This window comes from Oncorhynchus kisutch, linkage group LG2 (assembly GCF_002021735.2).
Source record: "Oncorhynchus kisutch isolate 150728-3 linkage group LG2, Okis_V2, whole genome shotgun sequence".
Taxonomy (NCBI): Eukaryota; Metazoa; Chordata; class Actinopteri; order Salmoniformes; family Salmonidae; genus Oncorhynchus; species Oncorhynchus kisutch.
In genome coordinates, this window is record NC_034175.2 from 30,681,580 (window position 1) to 30,695,932 (window position 14,353).

The window sequence follows — 14,353 nt, forward strand, 5'->3', positions numbered from 1 at the left end:
TTAGTATAGAGAAACATTGTACCAGCTAAACCGCTGTGAAATATATTTTCCATAACAAAAAAATATAGTATTTTCAGCTGTTTGAAGCTGATGTACAAAACTCAAAGTAAAATAATCAAAAACTAAATGTAAGTGCTTGGTTTGTCACAAACGTATTAGAACTGTTAGATTTTTAGCAGCCAGGAAATAGCGGTGCGATTTCTGTATAGTACAGCTTTAACGCCTTGATCAGACTGACCGCCAATGCAGCATAATCGATTCTGCAGTCAAACTGTTTTTAGTTGATATGTGTGCAAGTTCAACATTTACATTTTGCTACTAATTCTGTCAAGTCTACCTATACAATTTGATGCATACGTTAAGACTGTTTTCGTTTTTACTAAACTGTGCGTTCTAAATAGTACATAGTAATTGGCAAGACAGATTTCTAACACGGCCACTGTCTCTTTAAAATATTGACGGCGCGTGGTCTGTGTAGAACAGTTGCAGACTGGGATAGCTTACAGTAACACGCATACTGAACCAGTGTGGCTTCATCTCTGTCAGCTACCAAAGTGATCCACGGTACAGGCAAGTATGTCGTTATTTAATATTTTCCCTTGGTGAAAACGGAATATAACCACGAGCTGTTAAGTTATTTGGATTCGTTTAGCGGGATATTTTCATCCATGTACCAATGAATAAGCTAGCAAGCTAACTTTCAGATAACGTTAGCCAACTCCTGTTGGCAATGTTAACTAGCCTAACCTTCCCGTTTTAAAGTGCAGCTAGTTAGCGTTAGCTTTGCGTTGGTAAAATAGCGGACACGTTAGCACACTTTCTGGTTTAAACAAACTCAATTGCCAACTGTTAACTTAGCCAGCTAACGTTAGCTGGCTAATGTTGTCATTGCAACCACAGGCGCTTGAATGCTAACATTAGCTTAGTTCTAGCCAATAAGCTAGCTGACCAATGTGACTAAGTTCTGTATTTACTATAACCATATACACCAGTCTAACAAGTGAACCGACAATTGATGGCAGTACTAGCTATAGCCGTCACGATGTCCCTGGCACGTGCATCAACCACATGGCTAAAGTTAACAGGATGGTTGTTTGCAGCCAGGAACAACTAGCTATATTGTTTGCGCCTGTCGGTCGTAACGTTGCATACCACTCTAGTCCAAGTCTCGCTGCACGTACATCTTGTGTAACAGCTGTCCGCATTTGTTAGGCTAGCCGTTGACTGAATAATAGCCAATTCTTGACATCTGTTCCAAGTCAAATCACACTGCCCTCTTCCATAGGTGACATTTCACTTTGTAGCTGATATCCTACTGCAGCAATATTATGGTACCCCTAGAATGGTGCTTCCTCTAATAACCTTCCTAAAACAATTACTTGCTATATTAAATGCAGTCTTCATTTTCTGTTCCTACAGGCTTGTTTCCCCCTAAAATCTTCTCACACAGTTGTGTTTTGTGCAGGGTCTGTTGTAGCCATGTCTGCAAAGAAGGCTCTTAAGAGACCGAAGGAAAGTAAACCAGAGGAAGTAAAGGATCCTAAGAAAGTTAAAGGTAAGCCACTGACTCGACTCCATTAAGCCAATATGAAGTCTATTGTTAGATGTTCAATCTCATTGTCAATCTACTTGAACACACCCCTAGTATGAGTCCTTTGAAATAGAATCATCATTAGCATCTGTGCTTGTTAATTGTGCCATTTTCATAAAGATACTACAGTTTGTATTAAATAATACTGTTGGTGTCAGTTTCCCACAGCAGCCATGGGCAGGAGAAGGGTCTGGTTCTAGTGCTGGGCCAAGGGGACGTAGGACAGCTGGGTCTGGGAGAGGACATCATGGAGAGGAAGAGGCCGGCCCTGGTGACCCTGCCTGAGGGTGTGGTGCAGGTGGCGGCGGGGGGCATGCACACAGTCTGTCTCAGTGACACTGGATATGTGAGTGAAGATCCAACTTCAACTGTCTCAAGATACAGCATCCAATTTCATAAATCCAGATTAACCATGCTACTGGTCTTTTAAAAAAATCACTGAAGTTTGAGACTTATCTCCCTCGTTAACTTTAAGCATCAGCTGTCAGAGCAGCTTACCGATCGCTGCAGCTGTACAACGCCCATCTGTAAATAACCCATCCAACCAACTACCAGTCTCATCCCATATTTGTGTTTGTTTTTCTACTCTTTTGCACACCAGTATTTCTACTTGCACATCCTCATCTGCGTATATCACTCCAGTGTCAATTGCTAAATTGTAATTACTTTGCCACTATTGGCCTATTTATTGCCTTACCTCCTTACTTCATTTGCACACACTGTATACAGATGTTATTGACTGTACGTTTGTTCCCATGTTTAGCTCTGTTTTTGTCGTGCTGCTTTGCTTTATCTTGGCCAGGTCGCAGTTGTAAATGAGAACTTGTTCTCAACTGGTTAAATTTAAGGTGGGAGGAAAAAATGCTCAATTGAGAATATCTATTGGAAATGCTTTTTAGTTCAGGCCCTGTATTCATGAATGGGCTCAGAGCTGTTTATTTCATCAGCAATTATGAAAAATACTTGTCTTTTTCCTGACGCAAACTAATGACGATAACGAGATGAAATGCCCTGAAAACTATAATTATTAAAAATGATTTTATTTTAGTTGACAAATGTAAAGAGATGAGAATTCCACGTGATACTAATTGACATAATTTCACATGAAGTTCCTTTTTAGCCATTTGTGTCCTGTCATAAGGCATACATGCCTTTTGGAATATAATGCGATCCTCTCAGTGGTCTTTCAGTTGCACTGGCTGATCTGTCTGGTTCTACCACACACATAGCTACTAGGTCACTCCTCTTTTGAACTGATGTGCAGCCAGGACACTTAAATTGTAATTAATCTCAACTAGAACCAATAGGGTTTACTCTCTCACTTTCATATAGGCTATTTTTGCTTTGAGCACATCAGAAGCTCTATTACCATGTTCGCTGTTTATTCATCTGTTGACGATCTCGCGTGCGGGAAATGCGAGTGCGGTTGCTTTTATCTCATTGGAAATACTAGGGCTATTTGCTGAAATATTAGGAGTAAATTATTAGTTTTGGCATTGTTGGAACGCTCCTATTCTCCTATTTAATTTTTTTTTTATTTTTTAAAGTTGATGGGGAGAAAATCTGAGCTGTATGGACCCAAAGACTTTTATGAATGTGAATGTGACCAACTACAAAAGAGGAAATTATTAAAGTGCCTGTTGGCTAAATCTAAAATAGCTGCCAAAATTAACTGGTTCATAGTAAGAGTGCTGATCTAGGATGTCTTATTTTAAAAGGCAAAACTGATCCTAGATCACCACTCCTACTTGGGAGACACTTTTTGAATATACGCCCTGGACTAAGATTAACCTGGGGCTGAGAACCTGTATCTTAAGGATATATGACTTTGCTTAGTAACAAGATGCTTGTCACTGGTGTAGATCTACACGTTTGGCTGCAATGACGAGGGTGCTCTGGGTCGAGAGACTACAGAGGAGGGCTCCGAGATGGTGCCAGGAAAGGTGGCCCTGGACGAGAGGGTGGTTCAGGTGTCTGCTGGGGACAGTCACACAGCTGCACTCACAGACGACGGCGTAGTATACATCTGGGGCTCTTTCAGGGTGAGTAGGGGACAGGGTTTAACTGCTGTCAAACACCCTGGAAACTGTTTATGCACCGTTCTGTTACTCAAATAATCTTAAATGGACTTTCCATTGACTTGCATTGCATCTGCCTTTAACTAATCAAATAGAATACAATTTTATTTGTGACATGCTTTGTAAACCGGTGTGGACTAACAGTTAAATGCTTATGGGCTTTTCTCAACAATGCAGAGAAAGGAAATGGAAAAATAGACATTAATACATGTAATAAATACACAATGAGTGATAACTTGGTTATATACACAGGGTTCATATACTGAGTTGATGTGCAGGGGTATGAGGTAGATATGTACATGCACTGTATAACTAGGAATAAAGTAACAGATAATAAACAATAGCAACAGCATATGCCATCTCTATCATATAACAAATTCAGAGAACCTGCAATTCTCACTAATTTCACACATTGTCCCATTTGCATAAGGATAACAGTGGAGTCATTGGTCTACTAGAGCCTATGAAGAAGGTTACTGTGCCTGTCAAGGTCCCCATGAAAGGGCCTGTGATGAAAATAGCATCAGGTGAGAAATGGGGGCTCTGTCCCTAACCTTCTTTAAGGTTTCTCTGCATATGTTCTGCTTCCCCGGAGGTCTGGACCACATTCAATAAAAATATAATGATTAGAACTGACGTGATTCCTTCTGCAGGTCCATGCATGTTTGTCCTACATCTGAGGTTTCTTGCTCAATGCTGCCCTGGTTATAAGACTATATTCATGACCTCTGACCCTCAGGTAATGACCACTTGGTGATGCTGACCGCAAGCGGTGACCTCTACACATCAGGCTGCGGAGAGCAGGGGCAGCTGGGAAGGGTGCCAGAGCTCTTTGCCAACCGAGGGGGCAGGAAAGGGCTGTGTATGTACCAACTGAAACCATTTACCTCTGACACAGTATTTATTCAGCTGCAGTTTGGGTGTGAGCACTCAAATGATGAATGGATATCTACCATTCTGTTTTGACTGCTATGGGTGACAGTCAGGACATGTGTTTCTGTATGATTACAGTGCGGTTGCTGATACCTCAGATTGTGAAGGTCCAGTCTAGGGGCAAAGTTCACTTCACAGATGCCTTCTGTGGGGCTTATATGACCATTGCTGTGTCAAAAGAAGGCCACGTCTACGGATTTGGACTGTCAAACTACCATCAGCTTGGTGAGCATAAGAAAAATATATTCGACAACCTTCAGAAATACTGTAACAGAACTTGGTTTGTCCTCCAATTTGAGCTTAATTCATCAACTATAGCTAGGTTTCCATCCAATTGGCAACAGATTTTCATTGTTTAAAATCTGCATCTGCTAGAAATATGCACATTTTTACTTTGGTGGTTATGTAAATATATGCGCGCGCATAAAGGCATTTCCATCAGCATTTTTTAAAAAGTGACGTACTTTATTTGCATAGAAAGGTTGGCTGGAAACCAGGTTATTTATGCACACTGAGTCTCTGATCTGCTCTAGAATTGCAGTTGGGTGTGTTGGCGAGTCACACAGTACCAATTAACCATAGACCTCCTGTACTAATGTTTCCAGGGACCAAACTCATCAACACATGCTTCGTTCCAATAAAACTTACCACCTTCAAAAACTCCACCATTAACTGGATTGGCTTCTCAGGGGGACAGCACCACACAGTCTGCCTCGACTCTGCCGGTAAGCGCTTCGGGGCCCATCTTTTATTTTAAACTCTCTTGATCAGATCAACTATGTTAGAACTTGGACTGTTCAAGAATCTGTCAACTGCATAGTGCAGCACAAATTGGGAAGGTAGTGATGGCTCTTTCTCTGTCCTATAGGGAAGGTGTACAGCCTGGGCCGGGCGGAGTATGGGCGTCTGGGTCTGGGCCAGGGGGCAGAGGAGAAGAGCGAGCCCACGCCTGTGGAAGGACTGGATGAAGCCCAGGTGGTGGCATGTGGCGCATCGGTCAGCTACGCTGTCACCAAACAAGGTGAGGTCATAGCTAGTGTATTTTTGGTTTATAAAAAATAATAACCTGCTGCTGTTGTGCATGTCTACATTGTGTGTAATTGTGATAGGAATGACTCCAAGGCCGTTGTCTGTATATGGTCCACTGATGTGTGTTTATTTCAGGGTCTGTGTATGCCTGGGGTATGGGCACTAACCTCCAGCTTGGCACGGGTGAGGAGGATGATGAATGGAGCCCTGTAGAGATGACAGGCAAGCAGCTGGAGAACCGCATAGTACTGATGGTCGCCAGCGGCGGGCAGCACACAGTCCTGCTGGTCAAAGACAAGCAGGAGAGTTGATGTATCCTCAGGCAGGGGAAGGTTGATCTTGTTGGTCTGCACCAGAGGGATCTGTGTTAAATACCTACGTGGGTGAGGGGTTTGTGGATGAATGTGCCTTCCTGTGCTGAGCCAGGTAAGCCGTGGAGGGAGTGTGGTGATGGGGCAGTGGTGAGACTGACTAGTCTCTGTTAAGAGGGCTCTGATCTCTCCCACTCAGTGCAAAAATCCCCTAATGTATTTGGATGTGGTTTAGTAGATCATGATCAATTAAGAAAGAGAAACACTTTTTTTAAAAATCTAGTTTGTTTAGTTATTTTTGTATGACAATCTTTAGGATGCCAGTCTGTGTGTGTGTGTGGGGGGAAAATAGTGGACGAGCCTTTTAATGAAATCCCAAGTCACAGCCTTTTAAGATTCCCATTTTTGTTCCAAGCAATAACCCCCCCCCCCCCCCCCCCCCCCCATGGCATCAGTAAGATGAGTACTTGTATTTCTTGTCAGCAAGGTCCTTTTGCTTGAACCATGTAGTTGAGACAGCTGTTCACTGTACCCCCTTGCACAATTATTTGCTGGTCCAACTTGGAAATAAAGTACAATTTTACTGTTTGGATATTATTTTTTTCACACTGCAATGGCAAACTTTGTCCAGAGGTTGTCGCTGGTAATACATTGAGGGCCTAATAAGATGGCCATAGTGATGACTTGAGTAAGACAGCCACACATTTATCAGTCCGTCAACATATTGCTAAAAGGCAGACAGTGTAAATTAAAATCACTTGAAGTTGCAAATTATTGTTCTGTGGCATAGCTCGACCACAGGCTCCCTTTTGTGCTCGTGAGAAGGGAAATGTTGTGTCCTTGGATTTTTGCAATCGCTTTCATCTGACTAATGATTCATGAAGTATGTGAGATTGTTATAAAAAGCCCCAGTAGATCCCATTTTCTCAAAGCTTTGAAATTCCAAAGAACCTCTTACAAATGCAAAGATGTTAGTTGGCTCACGAGTGACGCAGCGGTCTAAGGCACATCTAGGCCTGCCCTGGCATGACGTTTTGATAACCGTGTAAATCTCTAGGACAAGGTGACTTTTATCCATATTTGGCTGTATTTACCCCCACAAAATGAAATGCTAATTAGCTTCTAATGTGACTATCATAAAGAACTTCAAATGCCATGATGATCTGGACGAGACTGGCGAATTGAGGCAAAGGTTTGTTGGTAAAAGGCCTGAACTTGACATTGCGAGCTGGCTTCTGATTTATTCATCCTACTTCACTGGCAAGCTGTATCAGGCAGCTTTACATGCGATGGGAAAACGAATAGCTATATTTGCTAGCCTATCCATCTGATAAAGTAGATTTTTTTTTTTAAAGCCATTAGCTAGCTAGATTGAAACTGCTGGGAGAAAGTTAGCTAATGTTTCTAGAAAATAACTACATATTTGCTAGCTATAATACCTACACTGAACAAAAATAAACACAACATGCCGAATTTAAGATTCTACTGAGTTACGGATAGTAAGGAAATCAGTCCATTGAAATAAATTCATTAGGCAATAATCTATGAATTTCACATGACTGGGAATACAGATACATAAAAATGTAGAGGCGTGGATCAGTAAACCAGTCAGTATCTGGTGTGAGCACCAATTTATAATTTTTATTATTGAAAACGTTGCCCCATTCTTCTCTAGCTAATTAAAAGTTTCTCTATATCTTCTCACACTTCTGTCATTACAGTAGCCTATGCTTCAGAGGGGGGAGGGATAGGTGGCCTAAACACACACACCCATTGGCAAATATTTTCAGCTTGCAGGCAGATGCTGGTATATGTTTCGGAGGGCTTTGCATAGATGCTTTGTTTAATTTTTTTGTGGTTCTAGAAAAAAATACCTGGAGTGTAAAATAAAGTTATTCAAAAAATGGTTCTATTCCAGAACAGCATTGATCACTTTTGTTCCGGTTCCAACTCCTGGTCCTCCTTGTTGGCTAGCGGGAGCGACACCAGTAGACAGTGTCCTTTGCTCCTGCTTGCCGAACACCTGCCCTCACCCTGTTGTTAACAGAACTGCAGGAAAACAGTGCCCAGCAGGCGGTGGGTGAAGGACCGGTTACCCCTGCCTCCCACAGCAGGCATATATATATATATAGTTGAAGTCAGCAGTTTACATACACTTAGGGTCATTAAAACTGTTTTTTTTAACTATTCCACAAATGTCTTGTTAACAAACTATAGTTTTGGCAAGTCGGTTAGGACATTTTCCCCAAAATTGTTTACAGGCAGGTTATTTCACTTATAATTCACTGTATAACAATTCCAGTGGGTCAGAAGTTTACATACACTAAGTTGACTGTGCCTTTAATCAGCTTGGAAAATTCCAGAAAATTATGTCATGGCTTTTGGAGCTAATTGACATCATTTGAGTCAATTGGAGGTGTACTTCAAGGCCTACCTTCAAACTCAGTGCCACTTTGCTTGACATCATGGGAAAATCAAAATAACTCAGCCAAGACCCCAGAAAAAAATTGTAGACCTCCACAAGTCTGGTTCATCCTTGGGAGCAATTTCCAAACGCCTGAAGGTACCACATTCATCTGTACAAACAATAGTACGCAAGTATAAACACCATGGGACCACGCAGCCATCATACCACTCAGGAAGGAGATGCGTTCTGTCTCCTAGAGATGAACGTACTTTGGTGGGAAAAGTGCAAATCAATCCCAGAACAGCAGCAAAGAATCTTGTGAAGATGCTGGAGGAAACAGGTACAAAAGTATCTATATCCACAGTAAAACGTCCTATATCGACAGCAATGAAGTAGCCCCTGCTCCCAAACCGCCTTAAAAAGCCAGACTACGGTTTGTAACTGCACACGGGGACAAAGATCGTACTTTTTGGAGAAATGTCCTCTAGTCTGATGAAACAAAAATAGGACTGTTTGGGCATAATGACCATCGTTATGTTTGGTGTAAAAAGGGATTTTTGCAAGCCGAAGAACACCGTCCCAACCGTGATGCACGGGGGTGGCAGCATCATGTTGTGGGGGTGCTTTGCTGCAGGAGGGAAAGGTGCACTTCACAAAATAGATGGCATCATGAGGCGGGGAAATTATGTGGTTATATTGAAGCAAAATCTTAAGACATTAGTCCAGGGGTGAAAATCTGATATGAACTTTGGAGGGGACAGTTACATAACATTTTCTCAAGAGCAATTCCTGAGGGGGACTCCAAAAGTAGTGCTGTAACACATAGCCTACATTGTAATATGGTAAATGTACATTGAGGAACCATAATTGCTACAACTGGATAATTGATAGGCACAGTAGGGTTGTTCCAACTTGTTCAAATGTTTAAATCTGTCACGCTCATTGAAATGAGTGGACCAAGATGCAGCGTGGCATGTTTCCATCCTTTTATTAGAAGAGAAACTTAAAGCACAAAAAAACTAAACGAATAAACAAAACGTGAAGCTACATGCAGTGCAGAAAGCAACTACACACAAACATAGTCAAGATCCCACCAATCACAATGGGGAACATGGCTACCTAAATATGATCCCCAATAAGAGACAATGATAAACAGCTGCCTCTGATTGGGAACCATATCAGGCCACCATAGAAATACAATTCCCCTAGATAACCCACCCTACATCACACCCCGAACCAACCAACATAGAGAATAAACGGCTCTCTATGGTCAGGGCGTGACAGAATCATTATAATACTACTACTAATTATAGTTATAGCAGTGTTCCTTATCAGTCCATTAAGTATTTGTATTTACAACCAGCAATACCAAGAAAGGCCAGTAGGCGGCAATGGTACTGTACACTGTATGGGTGCAGTTTTCGTAAATACAATGAGCATGGTGCCATCTCATCTAAATGAATTGCCATTGAGAACCTTCACAAAGTGGTCTCCGTATTGAATTTACCTTTTTAATTGTACTTTTTCTGATACATTTATATAGTCATTAAATATGTGCCACTGGCCTGAGTCGACTACAATATCTTTACAAGAACAACAAGCTCAGAATAAGTACAGTTCTAAAAGTGAAATAAGTATTTCAATGAATAACCCAAATAAATCAACCAAAAATATCCTTCAAAAATACTTATTTTTTTGTTCAGTGTCTCAACTCTTCAAACAGCAGCTATAGACAAGTATGTCACAAAGTATGCTATTTTAAATAAAATAACATACTAATTATTTATTTTAAGTGTACTGTCATGTATGAAAAACAGAAAACTACTAAACAAAAGAACAAATATAATTTGTTCTCAAACGGGTCCCTGGTGTAATTGCAAGGGGTCCGTGAAATAAAAAAGTGTAATGAACGTATTCAGCACCACAAGGATTCCATTAACTTTACATATAATATATGAGGACCACTCAAAACCTTGCCCGCCTTGCCTCAAAATATGCAGGGGTTCCAGTACCCAAAAAAGTTGAGAACCACTGCTATACACTCTTTTGAACAATATAAACAAATATATGTTTGCAGGTTTCAATGGATCCAACAAATTGATGGCAGATATTTTCCCTGAAGACTGTCCAGCCTGTCTTTATGTACATTACAGACAACTACGCCGTTCAGTCTCTCTTGGCCCATGCTAGCCCGTACCAAAGTCTTTAACCTGCGGAGTGCACTGAAACTCCTCTCAGCCTCACATGAAGACACTGGCACCACAAACACAATTCTGATCAGCACCTAACCTTGGTCAACCAACGCCTGCACCTAAACTGGAAGCCTACTGAGGACCTCTCTGCCTCTCCACTGCTGCTACAGGGGTATTTGTTGCAAAAGAGAGGCAACTGCACTGAAAGAGAATCTATGTTCAGCTCAGGGTACTGATCTAGAGACTCATCCAACTCCCAGGTGAGAAGCGCTATTTCCAAATTTTGCAGGATGTTTAGACGGTCAAAACGGTTGCCAAACTGAACCTCCACACCAAACACTTAAAGAAATTCTGCCCTATAGTGATCCACTGCTTTGCCAGCAAATCGTCTTGAGCGTGTCTCAATGGAGTCAATCAATGTTGTTGCTTTCTCATACAGTGCAAGGTAGCTTTCGTCATTTCTGCTGTTAACCCCACGCGCTGGATAACTGGGCAGGGGGTTTGGCAGTTTTGATGTGCTGTGAGTGTTTAAATGGCTTTTCTCCAGTTCCTAAATCCTGCACTAATGAAGGCAGCATCCGCTCTTTGGCCAAAAGATGGCTGGCTTGAAAACCCTTGGCTACAGTGAACACAACACTCCTTTTATTGATGGATTATAATGTAGCCAGAGGAAATCGCGAAACCATCTCTCTTGAAACATCACTCTGTTGGCAAGAGTTTGCAGTTCTATAAATTGTAGGTGTGGCTGATATGGTTTTGTACCATCACTGAGGTAACTGGACAATGCTGTGCCACAGTCCCCTATACTGGTGCTACTGGCAACAAGGTTGACACCTGGGCCTGCCGTGGCTGTGACACTGTCCTCTGAAATCTCTCTTCCCTGGCTCGTTCCCTTTCACCACCTTCACTAACATAGTCTGTCTCCTAGAAAATAAATTAGGTGTTTGCCATACTCCTAACTACCGGTACCCATAACTACACAAATAATCACATCAGCAATACCATTACCTTAAACAAATCTTAGTTTAGTCACCAGTTTAAGTTGAGAGTGGGGGTATCCATGGCATTTTACAATTATGTCCCTAATTTACAAGTCTAAAAAAGAGAGTACCTTTCATAATGTTGCCAAACAAAGACTCAACCAACTTACCTGAGACTCCCTGTCCCTGCCCATCTGTCCCCAGCTCTGCTGTCTGTGTGCCATTTGTAATTTTAATATAGTTTGTTTTATATTGGCTGTCTTCCAACAATAGCTGAATTTACAGAGCTAGCGAGCACCAATTCCCTTTCTGTGGTGTTTGCTATAATCTTTGCTATCGTCAGTTTACTCCAAGATCCGCACACAAGTGCTTTAAAGTTCCCTAGCGACAATTTCGTTTTTGCAACAAGACCATTATAGATATTTAAGACAATGGTAGAAGAGAGTGTAGTGCTGTTCAGTTTGGAGTTCAGTTTATCGCGAACCTTATCACAGGGACTTCGAAGCACTACAGCTGCATGCTAATCTTGGAATAAACTGACGATAGCAAATATTCCATCTTTGAGGACGCTACATAAATGGCATATGTACTAGCTAGCTTGCTAGCTAATGTTTGCTTTAGTTTGTGCGATAGCTCTGCAAATTCAGCTATTGTGTGTGTGTGAACCCTGCCAACATAAAACAACTTCGCTATGGTGCGATTGACTGGATTGACCTCACGTTAGCTACGTGCATTGAGTGCCTTTTCCGACGGTAGACACGAACCCTCTGTTACCTTGCCAGCTAAGGAACACTACATTGCATTACTAGCTTATCTCATTGACTCAAATAGCTGCAAACACTGGTTGATGTCACTGTAGCTAGCTAGGAAACATCAGCTAACCACTAGCTAACATAGAGTGACCTGTAATTTAATGCACCGAAAATGAAGACTGCTAACAGTTATACATGTGTTTTCTTGTATTGAGTGGTAGAAGTAAAGAAATGTCTAACAATATCCTTTGTTTGAACTACTTACTGGAGGTCAGCCAACAACGACAGACTGTCAGATTCCCACACATGCACAGTACCTGCATTATGTGCCACTGCTGGGGGGGTGGGAGGCAGTGTGAGGCAAAGGGCTGGGGTCGCAATCTTTTGAAACTTAAAAACGCGCTAATTAAGTGTCTATAATCAGCACAAGTGCATTCTTTGCGTATTATTAATATTATTGAAATTATAGTTATGTTTACAGAGATATATTGAGGGGGACAAATCATATTCTTCCCAGGATGGGGGGGTCGTGTGTCCCCAGTCCCCCCTGGGATTTCAGTCAATGTTAAAGCTTGGTCGCAAGTGGGTCTTCCAAATGGACAATGACCCCAAGCATACTTCCAAAGTTGTGGCAAAATGGCTTATGGACAACAAAGTCAAGGTATTGGAGTGGCCATCACAAAGCCCTGACCTCAATCCTATAGATGGGCAGAACCGAAAAAGTGACTCAGTTACACCAGCTCTGTCAGGAGGAATGGGCCAAAATTCATCCAACTTATTGTGGGAAGCTTGTGGAAGGCTACCTGAAATGTTTGACCCCAAGTTAAACAATTTAAAGGCAATGCTACCAAATACAAATTGAGTGTATGTAAACTTCTGACCCACTGGGAATGTGATGAAATAAATAAAAGCTGAAATAAATCATTCTCTCTACTATTATTCTGACATTTCACATTTTTAAAATGAAGTGGTGATCCTAACTGACCTAAGACAGAATTCTTACTAGAATTAAATGTCAGGAATTGTGAAAAACTGAGTTTAAATGTAATTGGCGAAGGTGTATGTAAACTTCCGACTTCAACTGTATATACACATATATATATATATATATATATATATATATATATATATATATATATATATACATGTACATACATATATATACATATATTTTTTATTGTTGTTATATTTCCTTTATTAACCTCCAACACTACCACCCCTCCCCCAATTGGAGCAAACTAGTGAACAACAACGCTTAGGCCTGTATTTCCAGTGTATACATATTATATACATTTTATGGACACAGTCTATTTTACAATAGTTTTATTTTGTTTGTTTTTAACTCTTGTCCTTCCTCTACCCTCAAACTCTCCCATATATTTATGATGTTCATCCGATTTCTATTTGCCATATATTTCAAACTGTGCTCTTTCAAAAAAGTTCTTAACCTATATATGTTTCACGGGCACGGTATGTTTTACATTAGTTATCTTGTTGTTATTAGTCCCAACCTTCAGCTCCATTCATCGCCTCCCATCTATCTCTTAACGCCATCCATACTGGATTTCTATTTGCCATATATTTTTCAACTGTGCTGTGATATTTCACAAAAGTTCTGAACCTTTCTATTCTCAATGTTCCCACAGATTGTACTTTGAAAATAATTGTTTTTGCTAAAAGTATTATTATATTATTAATTGGTTGAGTATGACTTTTCGATCGCCCAGTAGTGCTATCTGCAGGGTTAGCTCCAGGTAGATATGACAATTCTTCAGCCATTCTTGGACCTTTGACCAAAACCAAGCAGTACCAAAACAGTACCAAAACAAATTATCTAATGATTCTGCATCTTCGCAGCAAAATATGCAGAGCTGGAAAGGTTGTATCCCCCATATGAATAGCATTATGTTGGTTGCAAGAATTCTGTATAATAATTTAAATGGAATAATTCAAAGTTTTTTATCCAGTGTCTTTTTGCGTATCAGTTCATGAACCATGTGCCATGGAATCGGTATGTCAAAAATCTATTCTCGGGCCTCCCGAGTGGTGCAGTGGTTTGCAGCGCTGTGTTAGCTGTGCC

At 41.0% G+C, this 14,353-nt stretch overlaps 1 protein-coding gene across 3 annotated transcripts; it reads left to right on the forward strand.

The window, feature by feature from the left end:
- The first annotated feature begins 201 nt into the window (after positions 1-201).
- Positions 202-6,530, forward strand: rcc1 (regulator of chromosome condensation 1). Of its 3 annotated transcripts, none has more exons than XM_020453240.2 (10): positions 202-574; positions 1,466-1,555; positions 1,750-1,937; positions 3,454-3,633; positions 4,100-4,196; positions 4,409-4,531; positions 4,681-4,827; positions 5,208-5,327; positions 5,471-5,623; positions 5,767-6,530. In XM_020453240.2, exons 2-10 carry the CDS (start codon positions 1,480-1,482, stop codon positions 5,940-5,942), a joined length of 1,260 nt encoding a protein of 419 aa, XP_020308829.1. In that variant the 5' UTR covers positions 202-574; positions 1,466-1,479; the 3' UTR covers positions 5,943-6,530. The 3 variants fall into 3 exon arrangements, with proteins under 3 accessions (XP_020308829.1, XP_020308835.1, XP_020308822.1); XM_020453246.2 differs by having other exon boundaries at positions 279-570; positions 1,420-1,555; XM_020453233.2 differs by having other exon boundaries at positions 438-570.
- Positions 6,531-14,353: the final 7,823 nt, after the last annotated feature.

Bases quoted from the DNA above. Each gene is read 5' to 3' on its own strand.
- rcc1 (XM_020453240.2), top strand. From the start codon at position 1,480: ATGTCTGCAAAGAAGGCTCTTAAGAGACCGAAGGAAAGTAAACCAGAG. The intron at 3,634-4,099 runs GTGAGTAGGGGA...CATTTGCATAAG, and splicing joins ACATCTGGGGCTCTTTCAGG to GATAACAGTGGAGTCATTGG. The intron at 4,828-5,207 runs GTGAGCATAAGA...TAATGTTTCCAG, and splicing joins GTCAAACTACCATCAGCTTG to GGACCAAACTCATCAACACA.